The 23658-nt window shown below is 33.7% G+C and overlaps 1 protein-coding gene across 1 annotated transcript in view; it reads right to left on the minus strand.

Moving 5' to 3' along the window:
- Positions 1-501: 501 nt before the first annotated feature.
- Positions 502-23658, minus strand: part of C13H18orf63 (chromosome 13 C18orf63 homolog) — a 45633-nt gene continuing 22476 nt past the window's right edge. Inside the window, 7 exon segments of the mRNA XM_013362433.3 lie at positions 502-513; positions 1068-1092; positions 1094-2073; positions 13649-13832; positions 15042-15127; positions 15237-15333; positions 19356-19465. Of these exon segments, the coding sequence (XP_013217887.2) occupies positions 502-513; positions 1068-1092; positions 1094-2073; positions 13649-13832; positions 15042-15127; positions 15237-15333; positions 19356-19465 (1494 nt within the window).

Below are 23658 nucleotides of genomic sequence, written 5' to 3' on the forward strand. Positions count from 1 at the left end.
ACCACCTACTGAGTGCATTAAAATGTAAAATGTCTAAAACAATATAAAATACAACATTATAACATACCTTTTTTAGTTAATTCAAATTAGGATGAAAATTCTATTAGTTATAGGAAGAAAGAGCATTTGGAAGAGGAAAGAATGTTTTCTAGTTGATTCCTAAAGAATTTTAAAGTATTCCAATAGTTCTATGTAAAAAAAGTATTTGTGGATATTTTAGTAACATATTTGTTCTTAGAGAAGAACAGATGGAAACACAGAATAAAATATAATTTCCAGATGCACAAGTTTATGAATTCAGTGCCATGGACTCAGCATTGTCAATTAAATCTCAAAAGATCTCAAGTTTAAATTTAGCTGATACTACATCCCTTTCAGAATGAATTCTGACCTGGTGATGAACCTCTGGTCTCCCTTGAGGTCTGTTACCTCAGGTGCCATTAGAAGGATGGTATTCTGGAGGCATATAACTTTACATCTTAAGGCAGGCTGCCGCTATCCTCACTTCCTAGTCTGCAGGGACCCCAGAAGAGTGAAAAGCAGCCTACAAGGCCTGTCTCCGTGTCATTCCCTCTCTGGAGTCTTTATTATACAAAACAGTGGCTGCACATAGACCTTATTCAAGGGATGTGTCATTTCCACCTCTCCTTATTTCCTTGCTGATGTTAAAAAGAAATTTAAGAATAGCTCCCTTTTTCCAAAATACTGGGGAGCCCCCAAAGTAGCAAAAAAAATTCAAATAATGTAAAGAAAAACAAATAAAAGGTGTCATCTCAGTTACCTGGTAGATATTCTTTCCTTTTACATCTATGTTCTAAGTTTTGGGAATGGTGAGAGATCTCTTAGGTTTTGGTTTATCCAAATCAGATATCTATATCAGACTGAAGAAGTACACTTTATTAAAAATTAACTGTATACTTACACTTGTCTTGGGTGGAAATTCTGTTTCTTAATACTTGTGTTTCTAGATGATCTTGGGCAAATCATTTAAATTCTTACTTTTTAAAGGTCTAGTACATCATGAATATCATCAGATTAAAACAATTTTTCCAAATTTTATTTTTTACCTGGTCCCTAGAAGAACTGGATTGCCTGATGAGCAGTGCTGGAATGATGCTTCTTTGAAGTGTCTGAAGGCTCCAGATGTAATTTTCTTTTAGACCGGGCTGTTCTGCTTGCTATCGACCTATGATCACTTACATTGACTTCTTTAGTTTGATTTGCTGATTGCTGATGTAGTTGGGGATCTTTAGTTTCTATGTCTGATTCAAAAATGTGTGGCTGTCTTTCCAGTTTTAGAGACTTGTGGCTTTTCCCTAAAATTTCTGTTATACATTTACTTGTTAAATTTTCTCTTTCATGGAAATTAACAGAGCTTTTTATCATACCTAAATTATTATTTGACATCTGAAATACTTCACTATTAGATAGCTGTTTGCTTTCATCTGATCTCACCATTGATTTTCCATGAGAAGAGGAATATTTTGTCATACTTTCATAGGACTCAATATTTATTTCTTGCAGATATCTGGAGCTCTTCTGATTTAAATTTCTAGCATGCATCTGAATGTTACCATTGGGTGTTTTTTTAATAGTTGGACCTAAATTTAGTTTGTCGTTCTTGATTATACTAGTTTTAAGTGAAAATAATTTAGAATCTGTAAAAACATGCTGTTTTCTTTTCAGTTTGCCAAGTGCTGAGATATTTTTGTTTGTCTGTAACATTTTATTTTTGAAAATTGGTATAAATTTAGGGGTGATGTTATTTTGGGAGGTAAGGCTTGTTTGCTGAACTTGATTGTCTCCTCTGTTGAGTTTTGACTCTTTAAAACAAAGTTGTGGAACCTTGTGAGACAGTGATGGCTTTCTATCCTGAGCAGACTCTGGCTGACCATGCAGAGATGAGAAAATGCCAGACTGTGGCTGGCTTGTGGAAAGCTCCACCTTGTGGTCTGTTGCTACTGAACATGGTAGAAGACTGGGAGCCCAGGAAGGTTTTAAGGAAGTGGCTTGAGTCAGAGAAGCCCTGAACAGTTTTTTAGTAGTCAAATTGGGCGGCTTGACTTTGTTTTCCTGAAAGAATAGAAATTGGAAAAAAAATAAAGTAATAATGTCCTTAATTGAAAATAAATAAAAATATAAATATCATCAAAAAAAGAATATAAAGTAATACTATAATATGTAGAACAGGTGAAGAAAAACACTACGCAAATAGGCCTTCTGGTATAGTGTGTACATTTCTTTGGTTTGTATCCATCCTTTCAAATTAATGTCTTATGATGAAGGCATATTCTAAATTCTATATAAATAGCTATGAAAACTACACACACAGAGAGCTACATTGTCCTCCAGAAGTGTTCATGCATCCATCTTGCTATGCATCCGGTTCTCAGCTGTGGTTCTCCCTGTCTTGAAAGTCCCACCTCCTCCAAATCCTCCACCTGTCAATCTACCACAGAATGACTGTTTTTCTCTCAACTCTTTAAGGATCTGCTGCCAGTTAATAATTACCTGTCACAAAAAACTAGTACAGGGAAGTGGTCTTATGGTTTAGTGAGAATGTTTCACCTCCCTAAATAGATAGTACATTCTTGGAGAGGAAGAATCATGACTTATTTTTTCTCATATCTTTTATACTTACTCAAAAGTACTTGTTGAAAAAAGGAGATTTGTGTCCACACTAAACCTTTTAAGATAAGTGGGATTTTGGCTACAGGGCAGGGCTTTGTCTTAATTGTGTTTGTACTTTTGTTGCCTACCACAGTGTTTCAGCAAGTATTTGTCAAACTGACTGGTCAGATGCATCAAAGAGAGCCAAGTATTTATGGTTAGCTTGAAAAATTAAAAGTCATGTTTTCTTTTTAAAACATAACAATAAATAAAACAAAAATTTTATAATAAAATAACCATTTTAACTATTTTTAAGTGAACAATTTACTGGCTGAAAGTACAATTTACATTGAACTTATGTTATCTTATGATTTCTAAAACATTTTCTTTAACCCAAACAAAAATGTTTCCCCTTCCTCCGAGCTCCTGGCAGCAATTTGCCTAGTCTAGATAACTCCATGAATTTGCCCATTCTAGATATTTCATATGAAATAATGCAGTATTTCTCCCTTTGTGTCTGGCTTATTTCACTTGGCATAATGTTCTCAAGTTTCATCCATGTTGTAACATACATCAGAATTTCATTTTCTTTTATGGTTGACTATTCCATTGAATGCACATATGACATTTTTATCTATCAATTCATCTATTGATGGAAGTGTTTATAATCTTTCAAAATACATATCAATTAAATTTTAGTGTCTATAAAAGAGTGAAATGTAGTAATAATCTGAAACATTGAACACAGTGATTTTTTCACCTTTCTACATCAAAAATATCTCACAGCTTAAAATAAAATTTAAAAAGCTTCTAGGAATAACATTCAAACCAGAACAATTGTATTTTCTCCTGTCTACTGAAGTTCAGTTGTTGAATAGGGTTAAGAGGAAACTAGGAGAGACTTTGGGGAGATCAGACCTGTAAATAGGAAAAATAAGAGATGGACCCAATTATCTATGAGGCATAATAAGTTACATAAAATTGTAGTGGTTTGAAATTTTAAAATCTATAGAACTTTAACATACACTTTGGGGGACACAATTCAAATACCTCTAGAGAGTAAAGAGTGGGGTACAGCTGTTCTTCTAAAGTCCTCTATATATGGGAGCTAACATAAAGGTAAAAATTGTTTGAGTAATCTTGTATACCATCTTTGTCAAAATACCACAAGAAGAGACCATCATCATCAGATCGATCAAGAAGTGAAGGCTTGCCCCATCCCCAGTGGGAATGATATACTGGTATTCACCTCCATTCAACTTTCTTCCTTGTGTTCTTTCCTGAGCAAGAGCCTGGAAATCTCAAAGTGACATTTTCTCCTTTGCATTCAGGGTTTTGATTTAGGACCAGCCAATCAGTACACATATACAAAATTTGGAAGGAGGAAGTAAGGTAAAGCCCCACTTCTGCTATTTTTGATGAAAGGCTTAATTACAAATGTCTTCTTTGACTTTCAGTTAGCAGAAGCTCAGGTGATCTCTCACCAGCCCTGCAGTTATCCAGAGCAGATGAAGCTTAAAGCATGTGCTTTTGCTATAGACCCTATTAGGCAAACCTACTAGTGAATTTCCCCGTGCACCACTGCCCTCATCTTATACACACCAATTAAGCATGTGAGAAGGATTCTTAAATATGGTTGAAATTCTGCTTCAAGGAGATGATTTTATCTGAAGTGGCTGAGTTACCCTGAAGTGTCCAGGTTGAATTTTTTTTCCCATTTGATGAAAAAAGGGTTCAAGAACTAGGATGAAATTATTATAGAAAAGTGAAAAACATTCATTTCTTGGACCCTGGGTTTCATAAACTGTAGTAACTTTTAAACTACATACCTAAAACCTGAAATATCAAAAGAAAAATGCACTCTAGAAAGATTCATGTAAGAATAAATTACTTATGTTCTAACATAAAACTTTTCCAGAATATGGGTCTTGTTTTTGAAATATGTTTATATTCATACTCTGTTTTCTTCTTGCCTGTCTCAGATATTCACTGCTAGTGAAAATAGTTTCCAGGAGTTTGTTTTGCCCCTTGGCCTGTGTCAATATATTATTTACTCATAATTTCAATTTTTAAAATAATATAAATAGCCCAAAGGGGGGAATCTCTAGGTTTACATTCAAAATTTATAAGAAGACTAAAAAGAAACTATGTAAACAGCAGATGAGATCATAAATAATTCACAGAACTTAAATATATGTAAATGGTAAACAAACCAAAGCTTTGTGAATTCATGAGCCAACAAAAAGCATAAGCTTTATTATATCATTATAATTATTCTCCTAGGTATCATTGGAAAATGCACTTTGGTGGACCTTTAATTTCTAGAATTTATATATAATATATATAACATTACACACTGACATAAAATTATAGAGAAAACCCAAAAGCTTGAACCTATATTTAGATATGAATGGATATCTAATGGAGGCCTAGTATTAAGGTAACAATTAAATGAAACTTGAGAAATAACCAAAATGTGTGAACAAACGTACTTCATCTATTAAGACCTGTATATATGCATGGCACCAGCTTAGTGTGGGGATATTCTCCAAAGTAAATGATTCTGATTTTCTAGCAAATAACTGCTATAGATAATGGTATAGATGAAAAGATATTTAGAGACATATTTTCTGATTGAAAAATGAATATTTGAGGTAAATGAGTAATTGTAGAATGAACTGTTTTTTGATGATATTAAGGAACTGTTGTTAATTCTTGTAGGTATAAAAATGCTCTTATGAGGTAGAAATGCACACCACAGTCTTTAAGATAAAAGAATAACATATCTGAAATTTGTCTCAAAATAACTCTGGTTTATCCCTTACCTAAAAATATGTCAAGGGAAGCTAGATGACAGGCATGTGAGTGTTCATTATACCAGTTTCTTTCAAGCATCTTTAGAAATTTCCATAATTTAAAACAGCTAGCTTGGCTAAGCACTCCTGCTAATTAGAACATTTTAAAATATCAGCTGAGTTTTAAAAACTCAGGACAGTTTACAAAGGCCTGGCAATTCTGGCCAATGCAGAACTCTGATGGGCCAGTCTAGCCTCAGACGGCTGGGAGGATTGGCCAAGGCTGTCTAGTGCCTAACTTGCTTTAACATCTGTCTTACCCAACCTTGCTTTCTTCCCATCCTTCACAGGTGTTGCTCCTGTGAAAGACAATCCCTGACAAACATGACACGCAGTAGATTACATTTCAGAGTTGCTCCCAGAGTGTTTCATCCATGAAAAGTGGTGTCTCACCACCACTGTCTCTTCATACTACTTTACAAGTGAGGAAACTAAGTCACAGGGAGATCAAATAGCTTGCCCCAAATTATACAAGTAATAAGGGATTCAAAACCAGACAACTTCTAGAACCTGAGCTCTGAACAGGAAATCTAAACTTTTTCCAATTACAAAACTCAGAATGACTATCTGGATTTCTTTTCTTTTTTGCTTTTTAAGAGAGAGAGGAGGAGGAGGAGGGAGGGGGGGGGAGAGAGAGAGAGAGAGAGAGAGAGAGAGAATTTTTTAATGTTTATTTTTTAGTTTTTGGTGGACACAACACATCTTTATTTTATTTTTATGTGGTGCTGAGGATCGAACCCAGCACCCTGTGCATGCCAGATGAGCGCATTACCGCTTGAGCCACATCCCCAGCCCCCTGGATTTCAATTCTAATTTTGCAGTGTGTTAAACTGCGTGGCTTCAGTTAAATACTTGGATTCCCTGAGCATTGGTTCCTTCTTCTTCAAAATTAAGAAAACAATTTTTTATCTCTAGGGCCAATTTTGATAATTAAATTAGAGGATACATGTAAAAGTATCTGGTACACAGAAAGCACAGAAATGACTAGAAAAGCACTTAAACTAGAAAAATAAAAGGAAAGAAAGGAATGAGTAGACTCATTACAATAAGTCTTTACTTATTATCAGGGTTCCATTTTCAGAAGAAAATGTATAAGCAAAAGGTATAATGTATGATCAAAATTTCCAGTTATTATTTTACATTTATGAAGCAATTTTCACAAGTACATTGTCCTGATTTAGTATTTATAAAACAGATTTGAATTGTATTTAATAAATAAATAAAACACATGATGTAATTATATATCTTCTTCCAAATTCTCTGAATGTAATCTTGGCTAGCAACTAAACTATAAAATAGGTTATGTCTAGGGAAAATGTTAAGACATGGTATCATAAAGATGTCAGTGGTATTTGTCCATCCATAGTCCTTCTAAGGAAGCCTTGCTTATAGCCCCTGATGTCTAGTTTACCATATTTTTGTGCCATCTTCCCCAGCTAATTGTAGAGGGGGTGGATAGCCCCTGACCCAGGGATACCAAATTCATAAGCTGGCTAGTGACAGATGATGTGACTGGGCTTAGGAAGAGAATGGTCTCAGATACCAGCTCTGGTGGATCTTAGTAGAGGAGTATAAGGAAACTCAAATAATTCACATGGAAACAAAACCTGAAAAAATGTCACAAGGTATGATGTTTGGGGCAAATAAATAAAGCCCAAATCACTATAGCAGTGGAAACTAAACAGAGACCCTTGGTAAGTAAGTCAAGAAGGCACATTGAGCAGACAAGCTATGCAGAAAGAGAAACTGTAGTCCTGTGAATGATCTCTAGAGCACTTCTGTTCCTGGTGGGCATCCAAATGTCGTTCCTTTTTAAGTATACACAGTGGTTCCAGCAATAAGTGTATTCCGATTTTATGCTGTAATAATGGACAGATGCTCTTTTCCATGAGAACAAACAAGTTTATCTGTTAGCTATCTACCAATACAGAAAAATACAGTTACATCCAGGAAAATCTCCATAAATCTTAATGGAATACAGAAGCTTTTTCAAGAAGGATTTGTGGCATATGAAGACAAAGCAACACTAGTTTTCCTTTCAAATGCCTTCAGTGGAAAGCCCTTTCTGTGTTTCTGGGTAAAATACAGCAGGCCCAGAATTCTTATTACTGTTTGGCAACAAGTAAGTCCGGTCATACAAAATGCAAACAAGTTAAACTCACTAGGAAGACAAACAATTCTAAATTTACATGTATCTACTATTGTGGTCTCCGAATACAGAAAGCAGAAGCTAAAAGTAGGAGAAACAGACAAATCACAATCATAGTGGGAGATCAGAACCCCTTCAGCAAATATCAGATAGAAACCAAAAAGAAAAAAACAACTAAAAAATTCTCACAAGTTAGGAAATTAAGAAGTACACCTTTAAATAATTCATGGGTCAAAAAAGAAATTATAGTAAATATGAAAATATTTTAAAATAAAAGATAATAAATTTTAAAAGTTCATTCACAATATATACTTAAGACCCAATCTAATAAGGTGTACAAGATTTACCTATAAAAATTATAAACTATTATTGAAAGTAATTAGACATATTTAAATATGAGGAGAAATATTTAAACTCCAATCAAAACCCGACAGGCTGTGTGTATGTGTGTGTATGTGTGTGTATGTATGTGTGTAAAACTTGATAAACTGAAACTAAATTTGAATGAAAATGCATGAATCAAGAATAATAAGATGCTTCACTAGATTTAAATAAATCTATAAAATTTAATGTTCTTACACTAATATTTGTAATAAATGCAAAGATTAAGATTAATTATAATTCTGAAAGTATAGTATTGGTGCAAGGATAAATAAACAAACCAGAGAAAGATGAGTGAGCCCAGAAATAGTCCCATACCCATAAGACACCTTACAAAAGAGATTGTACACTGAAAAATAGCAGGGAAAGAATGGTCTTTTCAATTCTATTGCTTGGGCAAAGAGATATCCATATTAACAAAGAAATATTATTGCCCACATCACACCATAAAACAAAAATAAATTCCAATGTGAATGTATATCTAAATTTGGATGGAAAAGAATAACCCTTTTATTAGATGATATTATAAGAAAATACATTCATCACTTTGGGTACAGACACTTTTAAAAAAAAAAAAGACACAAAAAGTACCAATCATTAAAAAATGGATAATTTTGACTGTAAATAAGACTTCCTGTCAATTAAAATACACCATTAAGAGAATGAGAAACATGTCATAGAATGGAAGGAGATAAATGTGAAACACATAACTGATAAAGAATTCATACCTGTTGTCTGTTAATACCTCTAAAAGGATTAAAAACAAACATACAACACAGTACAAAAATGGTGGAAAGACACTTCAGAAATGATGGTCAATATGCATATGAAAAAGTATTCAACCTCATTAATAATTAGGAAAATATAAATTAAAAATATGATAATAAACACATCTGCCAGAATGGTTGAAAGTAAAGACTACTAACACATGTGGACAAGGATGTGGGGCAATATAACTCTCCTATGCTGACTGAGTCAGGAGGGGATTTGTATAAACTGGCGCAGCCACTTTGGAAAATAGCTTGGCATAGGTACGAAAGTTGGAAGCATACTGATTTCACTGCTGGAAGAATCATGTCCATACAACCAGGGGACACACATAAATTTTCACTACAGCATGACTACTAATAGCCCTCAAACAGAACCAATCCAAATGTCCATCAATAGTATTCTGGATAAACAAACTGTGGTATAATAAAATACAATAAAAACTACACAGAAATGAAAGTGAATTGACTATAGCTAAATGAAAGAACATCGATGAATGTCACAAATACAATGCTGAGCAAAAAGAGCCAGACCCAATGGAACACATCTCTACAATTTCCTTGGCATGAAGTTCAAAAGGAGGCAAAACTCAAATATAGAATTAAGGATCATACTAAGATTAAAAAACAAAGAAAACAAGAAATAATTTTCAAAGAAGTCAGGATAGTGGTTACCTTTCTTTGAGTATGTTGAGTAATAACTAGGAATGTGTAAGCAGAGGTTCCCAAACTCCTAACAATATTATATTTTATGCCTGGATTTATTTACATGGGCATTTGATAATTATTTATTAAACTGTACATATATGAATATACCTTCTTCTCAGCAGTATATGGATCCTTCTCTAAAATAAACCATATATTATGCCACAAAGCAACTCTCAGCAAATACAAAAAAAAATAGAGACACTATCCTGTATTCTATCATATTATAATGGGATGAAACTAGAAATCAATGATAAAATAAAAAATAGAAGATATTCCAACACCTGGAGACTAAATAATATGATATTGAATGAGCAATGGATAGCAGAAGACATCAGGGAGGAGATAAAAACATTTCTAGAGGTAAATGAGAACACCAATACAACATAACAAAATCTCTGGGATGCTATGAAGGCAGTGCTAAGAGGAAAGTTCATTGCATTGAACTCATTCATCAAAAGAATAAAAAGTCAACAAACAAATGACCTAACATATCTCAATGTCCTAGAAAAAGAAGAACAAATCAACACCAAAAGCAGTAAAAGACAGGAAATAATTAAAATCAGAGCTGTAATCAATGAAACTGATACAAAAGAAACAATTAAAAATTAACAAAATGGAAAGTTGGTTCTTTGAAAAATAAATAAAATGATAAACCTTTAGCCACACCAATGAAGAGAAGGAGAGAGAAAATTCAAATTACTAAAATTGTGATGAAAAAGGAAATATCATGATGGACATTTTTGAAATATAGAAGATAATTAGAAATTATTTTGAAAAAGTTATACTCAAAAAAGAAAATTTTGACAACACTGAAAAATTTCTAGAAATATATGATCTACCCAACCTGAATCAGGAGGACATTCACAATTTAAACAGATCAATTTCAAGCAAGGAAATAGAAGAGACCATCAAAAGCCTACCAAGAAAAGCCCAGGACCAGATGGATTCTAAGCCAAGTTCTATAAGACCTTCCAAGAGGAACTAATATCAATACTCTTCAAATTATTCCCTGAGGTAGAAAAGGAGGAAAACTTTCTAAACTCTTCTATGAGGCTAGCAGCACACTGATACCAAAAACAGACACATCACGAAAAGAAAACTTCAGACCAATATTCCTGATAAATGTAGACGCAAAAATTCTCAATAAAATTCTGGCCAATTGCATACAAAAACATATTAAAAAGATAGTGCACCATGATCAAGTGCGGTTCATCCCAGGAATGCAAAGTTGGTTCAACATATGGAAATCAATAAATGTAATACATCACATCAATAGTCTTTAAAGACAAAAATCACACAATTATCTCAATAGATGCTGAAAAAGCATTTGATAAAATACAGCACCTCTTCATGTTCAAAACACTAGAAAAACCAGGAATAGTAGGATCATACCTCAACACTGTAAAAGCTATCTATGCTAAGCCCAAGGCCAACTTCATTCTAAACAGAAAAAAAAAAAAAAAAAATGGAAGCATTGTCTCCAAAAACTGGAACAAGAAAGGGATGCCCTCTTTCACCACTTCTATTCAACATAGTCCTTGAAACTCTAGCCAAAGCAATCAGACAGACAAAATAAAGGAATATGCATAAGAAAAGAACTCAAACTATCACTATTTGCTGATGACATGATTCATTCAGCAAAGTAGCAGGATATAAAATCAATACCCATAAATCAAATGCATTCCTATATGTAAGTGATGAATCCACTGAAAGAGAAATTAGGAAAACTATCTGATTTAAAATAGCCTCCAAAAATATAAAATACTTGGGAATCAATCTAACAAACGAGGTGAAAGACATCTACAATGAAAACTACAGAACACTAAAGAAGGAAATTGAAGAATACCTTAGAAGATGGAAATATCTCCCATGCTGTTGGATAGGCAGAGTTAATATTGTCAAAATGGCCCTACTACTAAAACTGTTATACAGATTTAATGCAATTCCTATTAAAATCCCAATGACATTCTTCATAGAACTAGAAAAAGCAATCAGGAAATTCATTTGGAAAAATAAGAGACCCAGAATAGCCAAAGCAATCCATATCAAAAAAAGTGAAGAAGGAGGCATCACAATACCAGATATTAAACTATAGTAACCAAAACAGCATAGTATTGGCATCAAAATAGACTGGTAGACCAATGTTTGTACTAGACAAAAGTGCCAATTAGCGAAAGGATAGCCTCTTGAACAAATGGTGCTGGGGAAACTGGAAATCCATATGTAGCAAAATGAAATTAAACCTCCATCTCTTACCATGCACAAAACTCAACACAAAGTGGACCAAAGACCTAGGAATTAGACCAGAGACCCTGCACTTAATAGAAGAAAAAGTAGGCCCAAATCTTCATCACGTTGGATTAGGCCTAGACTTCCTTAACAAGACTCCAAAAACACAAGAAATAAAATCAAGAATCAATAAATGGGATACATTCAAATTAAAAAGCTTCTTCTCAGCAAAAGAAACAATCAGTGAGGTGAATAGAGAGCTTACAGTATGGGAGCAAATTTTTACCTTACTACATCAGATACAGCACTAATCTCCAGAATACATAAAGAACTCAAAAGATTTAATACCAAAGAAAACAAACAAGCCAATCAATAAATGGGCTAAGGAACTGCATAGACACTCTCAGAATAAGATATACAAGCAAGCAATCAACAAATATATGAAAAAGTGTCCAACATCTTTAGTAATTAGAGAAATACAAATCAAAACTATTCTAAGATTTCATTTCACCCCAGTTAGAATGGCAGTTATCAAGAATACAAGCAATAATAAGTGTTGGAGAGGATGTGGGGAAAAAGGTATACTTATACATTGCTGGTGGGACTGCAAATGGTGCAACCACTTTGGAAAGCAGTATGGAGATTACTCAGAAAACTTGGAATGGAACCACCATTTGACCCAATTATCCCATTACTTTGTTTATACCCAAAGGACTTAAAATCAGCATACTATAGTGACATAGCTATACCAATGTTTATTGCAGCTGAATTCACAATAGCTAAACAGTGGAACCAACCTAGATGCCCTTCATTAGATGAATGGATAAAGAAACTGGCATTAAAAGAAGATAAAATTATGGTATTTGCAGGTAAATGGATGGAGTTAGAGAATAGTATGCTAATCGATATAAGTAGATCACAAAAAATAAAGGCCAAATGTTTTCTCTGATTAGTGGATACTGATCTATGATGGGTGGATGCTGATCTATGATGAAGGGAGGGACATGGGGAGAATAGAGGAGCTTTGGACTAGGCAAAGGGAAAGAGGGGAGGAGTAAAGGGGTAGGGAAGATGGTGGAACTAGATGGACATCATTACCCTGGGTACATGTATGATTGCACGAATGGTGTGTCTCTATACTGTGTCCAACCAGAGAATTGAAAGGTTGCGCTCCATTTGTGTTTGATGAATTGAAATGCATTCTGCTGTCATGTACAATTAAGTAAAACAAATAAAAATAAAAATAAATTAAAAATAAAAAGAACAGAGGAAAAAATAAACTGTACATATATGTATTTTCTATATGTCACCATAAAATTTTATTTTAAAAATACAAAGAGGACAAACCCAGAAGAAGCAGTCATCATTCCCCCAAAGTTTTCTAGTTTTCTAGTAAAACTTAAAACTCTAAATCTGATTTCAAGTTCAGTTTTTTACCCCTTTGTTCTAACAAACTCTAGGGTATAGAATAAACCCCGAATGGCCCTTCTTTCACTTATCCACCAGCAGACATAGTGGTTTCTCAGTAAAGTCAGATAGGAGCCAGTACTGCTTTCCTCCTGCAGCTTCCAGAGAAGACCTCCAGTGGCTTATCCTGGTGAGCAGCAGGCACCCCGCCTTCTACTGAACTGAGTTTGTACCAACAGCACGGTCTCCAAAAAATACTCTTTAGTGCCCTCTTTAATCTCTAGCAACCCATCTCATTTATATCCTCAATGTAGGTGAAATATTTCAGTAAACAACTATAATACCATGTTAAATACACCAGTGACAAATGGCAAGAATAAATGGCTAAATACATTGATGAAAGCATATAGTATTAATGAAACACTGAACTAGGAGAAAAAGTCCTTACACAGGGACTGGGTCATCAAAGAAAGCAAGAGATCCAAGTAAGATGGCTGCATTATATGATTTGAACTTTAAGTTAAGATTAAAACATCTCTTACCTGTATATGAGGTTTGGTTAGTTCATGTGTGTAGTAGCAAGGTTTATTTGTCATCTTTGTGGGAAATCCACATATCTGGGGTAGTTTAGACTTTAAGTCTGAAAGAAAACTTTTCAATACTCCTTCCAAATCTACCCTTGGAAAGAACTGTATGGGCTGACTTCTAATGCAACTGAGAGGGTATCTGAACAATGTTAAAGAACAATGTGAAGGGTTTTGTATACACAAGATAGCAATTGTCATGGAATTTTTAAAAGTATTTAAATAGCAATGTTGAAAAGATACATAAATAAATCCTAGCTAGTTTTATATTGCCTGTCCCATACTATTCAAAGCCAAAAAGCACACTTCCTCAGAGACCTTCTTCATTCCTTCCATTTTAAAAAAATTTAACTTTTTGTTAATAATAGTTGCATATTTTTATGAGGGTATATGATATTTTAATATAACATTCACAATCAAGGCAACTCTTGTTCCCTAATTATACAGCTGGCAAACTAAGATATTAAAAAAATAATTTATAAGGAAAACATAACACTTGTAGATTATAATGATGAATATCTCATATCTCAAAAATCAATGAAATATTCAGAGAGCCAACACATATGAATTATAATCAAATCCTAAAAGCAGTTCTCTGAGGGAAGAAGTTACTTTTTCTCATGAGAAATATTCTAAAGACTTGGAATAATGTCTTAACATTGAGTGAAAGGGTGTAACTGGTATATGTAAACCTCAGTTTTACAGCAGATGGTTAGTAAATGTAAAATAGAGAGAGCAGGTGATGGCTATTCCATTTCTAAATTCCAGTTGGCCAGAATATAAAGAGTATGAGACAGGAAGGGTGAACTCAGTGCTTATTAAGATTTTAGAGTTCTACCTGACACTTGTGCTCTTTTTATGATTGAATTTTTAAAAAATACTGTTAACTATTTTCTTATGTTAATTTGATGCATTAAATGCAAGTCATATCCTGTAAACTGCCTGTAAAATTAATCTTCCAGAAAGAAAAATCTTCGTTAATTTCTTTAATTCAACCCTTCCAATAATGTCCAACACACCACTGGAGGGTGCTCTTGGCTAAGGAGACTTACACCTTTTTTCTTTTTCACTTTTTTTTTTTTAACTAGGAAACAAATATGAAAATATTTTGTCTGTCTACTCTGTTTTCTTTTTTATCTAAATTGTTGAAACAGTATTTAATGAAAAAATTAGCCTTATTAAGCTCATCCTCAAGTAAATAGGAAGAAATTCTAAACAAAACAAAAGCCACTCTTTCAGGGAAGTAGACGGAAAAGTAGTTTCACTTAGCTAATGACAAACTAGTAGTGGGAATAAGACTAGATAAAAGGTGGGCAGACAACGTCTGATACAAGTGGTGCCTAAAGGATACGTGAAGGTTCTTTCTCCGACCATTTTGAAGTAGATGTTGCAATATATTTTAACATCTCCACAATCTTCTGGAAGTTTATAGCCATACTATAAATTAAGCACAAAATTTAAATCATCTTGGAGAAAGCCAAACTTTGGTTAAATTACAAGAAACAAAAAAAGATAACTCTAATATTACATATATTTCTGCTCCTACCAGGTCATCCCAGTGCATTTGGAAATCTTCAAATGAGTGAAATGGACAGTCAGGGGGTGTGACATGAAGAATATTTATTATTTGTCCCATTTTCATACTGTGAAAATAAGAGTTGGTAAAATATATGAGCCAATGCCTAAATATAGCTTGATAAGTTAACTTGCAATTTAGAAAGTGTTCAAAGGTTTAGCAATTATCTCACTAACCACATATAAATTTAAAAACTAAGCTGGGCATCATGGCGCATGCCTGTAATCCCAGTGGTTTGGGAGGCTGAGACAGGAGGATCGTGGGTTCAAAGCCAGCCTCAGCAAAAGCAAGGCTCTAAGCAACTCAGTGAGACCCTGTCTCAAAATAAAATAAAAAGTAGGTCTGGGGATGTGGTTCAGTGTTTGAGTGCCTCTGTGTTAAAACAAACAAACAAACAAAAAAAACCACCCTAATCATTTTCTCAAACACACGTTGTATTAAATCTTTTGTCTTAACTGACAAATAAAAATCACATATACTTATCAAATATGACAAGATGTTTTAAAATATGTATACACTGTGGAATGGCTAAATCAAGTTAATTAACATAATAAGCTTTGCCTCACATACACACATGCTTTGTGTTGAGAATACTTAAAATCTACTCATGGTGGTTTTTAAGAATATATCATTAACTATAGTCACCATATTGTACAATAGATCTCTCCAACTTATTCCTCCTAATGAAATTCTGTACCCTTTGACTATCATCTCCCTAATCTACCTCTTCACCCCCACCTTACTCCTTGGCAACTACCATTCCATTCTCTGCTTCATGGGTTTAAAATCACAAATTCCATGTATGAGGTCACCCAGAATTTGTTTTTCTGTCTGGCTTATTTCATTTAATATAAAGTCCTCCAGGCTCATCCAAGTTGTCACAAATAACAGGATTTCCTTGTTTGTTAAGGCTGAATTGTATTCCATTGTATATATTCACCACCTTTTCTTTATCCATTCCACTACTGAGGCATACTTAGGTTGTATCCATCTTGGCTACTGTGAATAATGCTACAATGAATGTGGGAATGCAGTAGCTCTTTGACATACTTATTTCATTTCCTTTGTAGATCCTTTGGAAATATACTCAGTAGTATGATTGCTGGATCATATGGTAGTTCCATCTTTAACTTTTTGAGGAACCTGCACTTTGTTTTTCATAACAGTTATACTAATTCACATTTCTACCAACAATAAGCCAGGTTTCCCCTTTCTCCACTTCCTTTTCAATACTTACCTTTTGTCTTTTCAATAACAGCCATTCTAATCAGTGTGAGGTGATATCACATTGGGTTTCAATTTGCATTTCCTTAATGTGGAACATTTTTAAAAATATATATATTGGCCATTTGTAGGTCTTCTTTTGAGAAATGTCTAATCAAGTCGTTTGTCTGTTATTAACCCCGCTATGGTTTGAATGCTTGTCCCCTCCTAAACTCATGTTGAAATTTAATTGCCATTGTAACATTTTAAGAGGTGTGAACTCTGAGAGGTGATTAGGCCAGAGGCCTGCTCTCATGAGTGTATTACAGGCCATTATCTCAGGAGTAGATTTAGTATAAAAGAACAAGTTTGGTGCTACTTTATGGCGTACCTCTCTTGCCTGTGGCCTTTCCACCATGGAAATGATGCAACAGATGTATTAAGAATTGCAATGCAAAAAAAATTATGAATGTAATGCACTCCTCTATTGTGATGTATGTAAGAAATAATAAAAAAATAAATTAAAAAAAAACTCCTCACCAGATAATGAATATGCTGGCACTTTGTGGACTGCCCAGCCTCCAGCCCAGTGAGAAATATTTGTATTATTTATAAATTAACCAGTTTTAGTTATTCTGTTACAGCAGCACAAAATGGACTAAGACAAATCCCCTATAATTGTATGGTTTGAAAACATTTTCTGCCATTTCATAGGTTATCTCTTCACTCTATTGACTGCTTCTTTGCTGTGCAGAAGTTCTTTAATTTGTCCATTCTTACTTTTGTTGCCTGAACTTTTGTTTAGATCCAAGAAATCAATCCCCAGATTTTTCCAATATGTTTTCTTCTAGTAGTTTTACAAATTCCTTCTTGAGTTGATTTTTATAGGGTATGAAATAGCATTCTAATTTTATTATTTTCCATGTGGATGTGTAGTTTCTCCAACACCATTTATGGAAAATACTCCTTTCCCTATCATACATTCATGGCACCTTTGTTAAAAATCAATTGATCATAAAAATGTGAATTTATTTCTGGTCCCTCTATTCTGTTGGTCTGTTTTTATGCCAGTACCAGACTATTTTAGTTATAGTTTTACAGTATAGCTTGAAATCAGGGATGGAATACCTCCAGGTTTGTTCTTTTTATTTAAGGTCTCTTTGGCTATTTGGGATCTTTGGTGGTTCTATAGGAGTTTTAAGATTTCTATTTTTTTCCCTCATTGCTATACAAAATTACATATAAGAAGTTGTGATGGGAATGGGAAAATAAACAAGGAGAGTAATGAATTACAGTAGATGGGGTAGAGAGAGAAGAAGGGAGGGGAGGGGAGGGGAGGGGGGATAGTAGGGGATAGGAAAGGTAGCAGAATACAACAATTACTAATTGGGCATTATGTAAAATTGTGGATGTATAACCGACGTGATTCTGCAATCTGCATTTGGGGTAAAATTGGGAGTTCATAACCCACTTCAATCTAATGTATGAAATATGATATGTCAAGAGCTTTGTAATGTTGTGAACAACCAATAAAAAAATAAAAAATTTAAAAAAAAAGATTTCTATTTTTCCATTTCTTTGAAGAATGTCATTGATATTTTAATAGGAATTGCATTGAATCTGTAGATTGGATAGTATCGACATTGTAAAATACTGTTTTTTAAAAAATCTATGCATGAGTCATCTCTCCAGTTATTTTTATCTTCTTCATTTCTTACATCAGTATTTTATAGTTTTCAATGTATAGGTCTTTCACCTCTTTGGTTCAATTTATTCCTGAAGTAATTTGCTTTTATTTTCTTCTCTCTATTGTGCATGCAAAATAGCATGCTCTATTATGTATGGGACTGTTTTCTTGATTTATTTTTCAGACATTTCATTGTTAGTGTACAGTTTTGTATGTTAATTTTGTATTCTCCAATTCCATTAAATTCATTCACTAGTTCTAAGCTTTTTGGTGGAGTCTTTAGAGCTTTCTATATATTACACTAAATTATTGGCAAACGAGACAATTTAACTACTTCCTTTCTAATTTGGATGTCTTTTATTTCTTTTTCTCTCCTAATTGCATTGGTTAGGACTTCCAGTACTATTTTGAATATAAGTGATGAGAGTGAGCATCCTTGTCTTGTTCCTGATCTTAGAGGAAAAGTTTTCAAGTTTTCATCAATGAGAATGACATTAGCTGTGCCCTGAGATTGACATTAGCTGCAGATTTTGCATTTATAGCCTTTATTTGTATTAAATCTTAACAACTAAAATTGTTAGCAAAACTAAGTTGAATTGCTGCAAACAATGTGCCAATTATAAATACAAAATGATCATTAGTAAAATATCGCCACATAAAATTATGACTGGTAATTGTTTAGGGAAAAGTCTGCTAAGTGTTTAATAAATGACAGTTACATTTTTTCCCTATCTACCTCTTCCCTGCTTCAACATTTAAATTATGCTACTAATTCATTTTCCTGAGCAGGTTAAAATTTCATCTTATACGTTTACATTGATAAGTAATCATTTTTTCTGAAGATAATACACACTTAAAACTTAGTTCATATAAAATTATAATGAATCATTCTTAGATACAAATTTATAAAATTTTGATATAGTATTATGAGATTGTCATCTTATATTGAGAAATGTAGAAACTGTACTGATTTTTAAAACTAGATCTAATAAAAATGTAAATACATAATAAAATTATTTTGGTAATTTAATAAAGAAAATTTTGACTTCTGTAAGTATGACAATATTATTCCAGTACTGTTTTAAAGTTACAATTCAGTTTTTAAAATTCATCAAAATTATCTATACTTTTACACATATCAATGTTGAGGAAATTACTATATTCTGAACCCACCTTCAACATTACAATTGAAATCTCACCTTGGTAAAATGTAGCACCAGTTGTTCAAAATGGAATGTCTCTCAATGACAGCATTCTTGTTAGAGTGAAAATTCTCTATAATACTTTGAGAAATATCAAACTCCTTTAGCTTTTAATTGAAATAAGATGTTAATGCATAAGTCCTTAAAGTATTTGGCAAAAAAAAACATTAAAAATACAATCTCTATATGCACAGGTAGTTTATCCAGTAAGTTTTAAAGATTTAAGCTTCACTGAATCATGCATAGCCGCTTTACAATATGCAGTCCATGTGTCACAGCACCCTGTTTCTTCTCAGTACAGTGTATCAAGTATTTCACACTTTCTCTTTTATCCTTCCAACCCAAACTCCTATTTTGTAATTTTTTCAACTCATTTTTAGGATTTTTCATTATGTTAATTTACAGGGAGTTGAATTCCTTCTAAAGGAAGCTATTTACATTTTGTAAGCACAGCTGCTTAATCAGTTTTAAACATTTTTTTAAGTGCAGGATAGGTGGTTAGACCTCTACTTGGTCTTTTGGAGGACAGAAGACAGAAGCAATGCTCCATTTTTCTTTTATATCCCTTTTCTGACTCCTGGAATGCTTTATCCTATTTCTTCAGTTCCCTAATAATACAGTATGGTATTTCATCAGCTTATGTGTATCCACTTACAGTTCTCTCACCCTGGAAGAAAGCTCCTGTGAAATATTTTCCTATAGTTAGTCAGATTCAGAGGCCTCAGGTAAGGTTAAAAAAAAAGAAATATTAATGGGTGAATGGACACTATATTAAGATTAGGGAGAATGATTCACTGTTCCTCACCCATTTTAATATGCATAACATCATTTGGGAAACAATGTTCTAACTTTAGTGTCTATTGCTTTTCAAGGAATTCCAGCTGAATTGGCCAACTTTTATTATCTGGTCAAGTCAATACCATCTTAACAATATACTTGAAACATTGCCCAAACTCTGATTTATCTGACTCCAACCATTGCAGGCCTGAATCTAGGCCCATCTCCTCTACGTCCAGTGGCTATCTTCAGAATTTCTACAGCATTCCTTAAGACTAATGGGAATGGGGCTGGGGATGTGGCTCAAGCGGTAGCGCACTCGCCTAGCGTGCGTGCGGGTTCCATCCTCAGCACCACATACAAACGAAGATGTTGTGTCTGCCAGAACTAAGAAAAAATAAATAAATGTTAAAATTCTCTCTCTCTCTCTGTCCCCCTCTCTCACTTTCTCTTTAAAAAAAAAAAAAGACTAATGGGAATGAAGGAGCAGAAAAGAAAAACATAAATGCAAGAAGAAGAAAGTAAGAATAGCTTATAGCTCAGTGGTAGAGCACTTCCCTAATATATGTGAGACTCTGGGTATGATACCCAGCACCGCACACACACACACACACACACACAAAAAAAAAAAAAAAAAAAAGGAAAAAAATAAGATAAGAGCAAGTCATTCAGAACATACATAAAGATAGATAATATCTTAATCTTATGCTTATGAGATCAGTTGCTTAAGCCATATGATAAAAAGATGGTTGCAGACAGGGTGGCCATGAATGTTAGACTGGTGGATGACTAGACTGAGGGAAAACACAACCTAAAATGGAATTTAAAAATGTAGCTATCAGGGGGCTGGGGCTGTGGCTCAGTGGCAGAATGCTTGATTAACATGTGTGAGGCACTGGGTTCAATTCTCAGCACTGCATATAAATAAATAAAATAAAGGTCCATTGACAACTAAAAAATATTTTTAAAAAATGCGGGGAAAAGGTAGCTCTTGGGTTCAAATATTCAGTCTATGAGTTCTCATGCATATCTATTTATACAGCTTGAGTTTATATTCAAGTGGGAATTTTCAACACTGCTCAGAGACTCAAGCCAATTATTGCTGGGATCTCCATGATACCAGCACTTGTCCACACTGGTCTTTCTCAACAAAGATTATTCTAAAGACTAGCAAACTACCCAAGAGAATGCTAACCCATGATATCTATTTACGAAACAAATATTTATGAAGTATCCTTATGTTACTAAAACCATACTGATAAACAGGTACTCAGCAAATATTTTTTCCCTTAGAATGTCAATTTAAAGAATGTGAACTTAATTTTCTAGGCAACATTGAAATACTAGAGATAGTTAGTTGGGGACCTTTGATTTAAAAGGAGAACTCTGTGACATTATGAGAAGTAGAGAATAAAATAGAAGGGGGAAAGACTGGTATAAAACAGTAATGGAAATTGAGAGAGAGGAGCCAATTACAGAGACCAAGGTAGGCTTAAAAGACAAATAGAAGAAGTGAGGAAGAGGATGATCGAAAGTTGATTCTGAAGTCTCTTAAAAGGTACTTACTGACTTCTGTTGGCAGTTGTCAAAGAATATAAAGAAGGAATAGATCTGGGTTGGGGGAGGTGACAAAAAATACATTCAGTTTTAGACATCATAATTGAGTCTGAGTACCATTGGTATATTTATGTGAAAATGTCTATGAGAGAACAGAGAAATACATTAGATTATTTGGGAGGTAGAGGTATATAGGTTGAAGCCATGGGAATGGATGAACCTGCTACAGGAAAGAAGGGAGGGCTGATAATGGAACCCTAGGAAATAGCAACATCGAAGTGGTAAGTAAAAGAAAAACCACAAATAAATGATATAAAATTCTGGAAAAAGGAGAAAGGAGGTTTTTTAAGAACAAAATGGTAGAAAATAGTAGGTATTAGTTCCAAAGGTTTCAAGGATGAACTCTCTCAGACATCTTCTTTTTATCTGAATCCCTAAATTTAATAATATATTTTCTATAAAACTTGATACTACATTGCCAAACATTGTTACATAACTGTCATATATATATATATACGTATATGTGTGTAATATAATTAGATACCATATATATGTAATATATGTGTGTCATATACATTATGATCACCAATAAATGGCTGTCTATAGCTTAAGTACAAATGTGTAAATAAGTAGATTATATATATAGTACCCACTTCTGTAAGGCTCTATGAAGCATACAAATTTAAACCAAGGTGGGCTTGGATATAGCTCAGTTAGTAGAGTATTTTCCTTGCATGCATGAGGCCTGGGTTCAATTTCTAGCACCAATAATAATAATAATAATAATCATCATCATCATCATCTTTAAGCCAAGGAACCTAAATCTAAATGAAGGAAGCATAGTATTGTTTTAAAAAAAAAGTTGAGGTACAAACTAAACCTTGAATTGCTTACTTATTACACTTAAGGTCTAGAGCAATTATCTAACTTCTGTCTCAATCTATTTACTTATAATATTAAAAGCTATCACTTTTAAACTTGTATTATAGGCTACATGGTGTGTGAAGCACTTAATTTAATTTAACCCATGAGGTAGATATCATCCACAATGTACTAGAAAAAGTGAGATTCCAAGAGATAAATAACATGCTCAAAGTGTTCTTACTATTAAGTTAAGAACTGGGAATTTCAATGTGATTCTAACCTATGGTGTAACATTAACCAGTATTCAGAAAATGTTCTCATCTTCTGGTAAATTTATATATAGATAAAACTTTTGGAAGGAAAAGATATCTCTCACCAGCATCTTGCACATATACATTATGATGCCCAATAAGCAGCTGTCCAATAGAACAGAACTCCTTTGATGGAACAGTTAGTAAGACACAGACCCTCTCCTCTAAGACTTTTCAGTTTAATAAGACATTTGCATTGAAAACAATAACAAAGAGAGAGAAGCCTTGCGAGCTGGAAAGTTTTCACAATGAGTGATAATCCAGTTAAGTCTCCAAAAAAGAGCTGGAGAAAGGGCAGTGAAGGCTTATAGCACAGTATGAGCAAAGACATGAAAAGATGAGAAAAAAATTCACAACTTGTCTACAGGAAAGGAGGGATGGTAGATGAAGCTACATATAAAGTAGTTTGGATCAATTCACTGAGGACCTTGTATGTCACACTAAACAATTGAGTTTTCATCTTACATCTTTCATCTCCACACAGTGGAGGTTACAGTAGATTTTAAAAAGGAAAATTAAAGCACAGAAGATGAACTGGAGGGAAGAGAGACAAAAAGCATCCTTCCCTCTTCATTCATATTTCCCTCACTTGGTCTAATAACCAATATTAGACTTTGATAAGAAAAAAATTAAATTCAATTATCCTTTAGTTATGGAGGACACAGATGAACAAGGCAGACACTAAACTCTACAAAAGATTACAATTTAGTAGAAACATAAACATGTATGAAACTAATTTTTATAGCAATTCGTTGCTGAAAATGCCATTATAAAACAGGTAAATAGCCAGC

Source organism: Ictidomys tridecemlineatus, chromosome 13, assembly GCF_052094955.1.
Source record: "Ictidomys tridecemlineatus isolate mIctTri1 chromosome 13, mIctTri1.hap1, whole genome shotgun sequence".
In the NCBI taxonomy this organism is placed as follows: Eukaryota; Metazoa; Chordata; class Mammalia; order Rodentia; family Sciuridae; genus Ictidomys; species Ictidomys tridecemlineatus.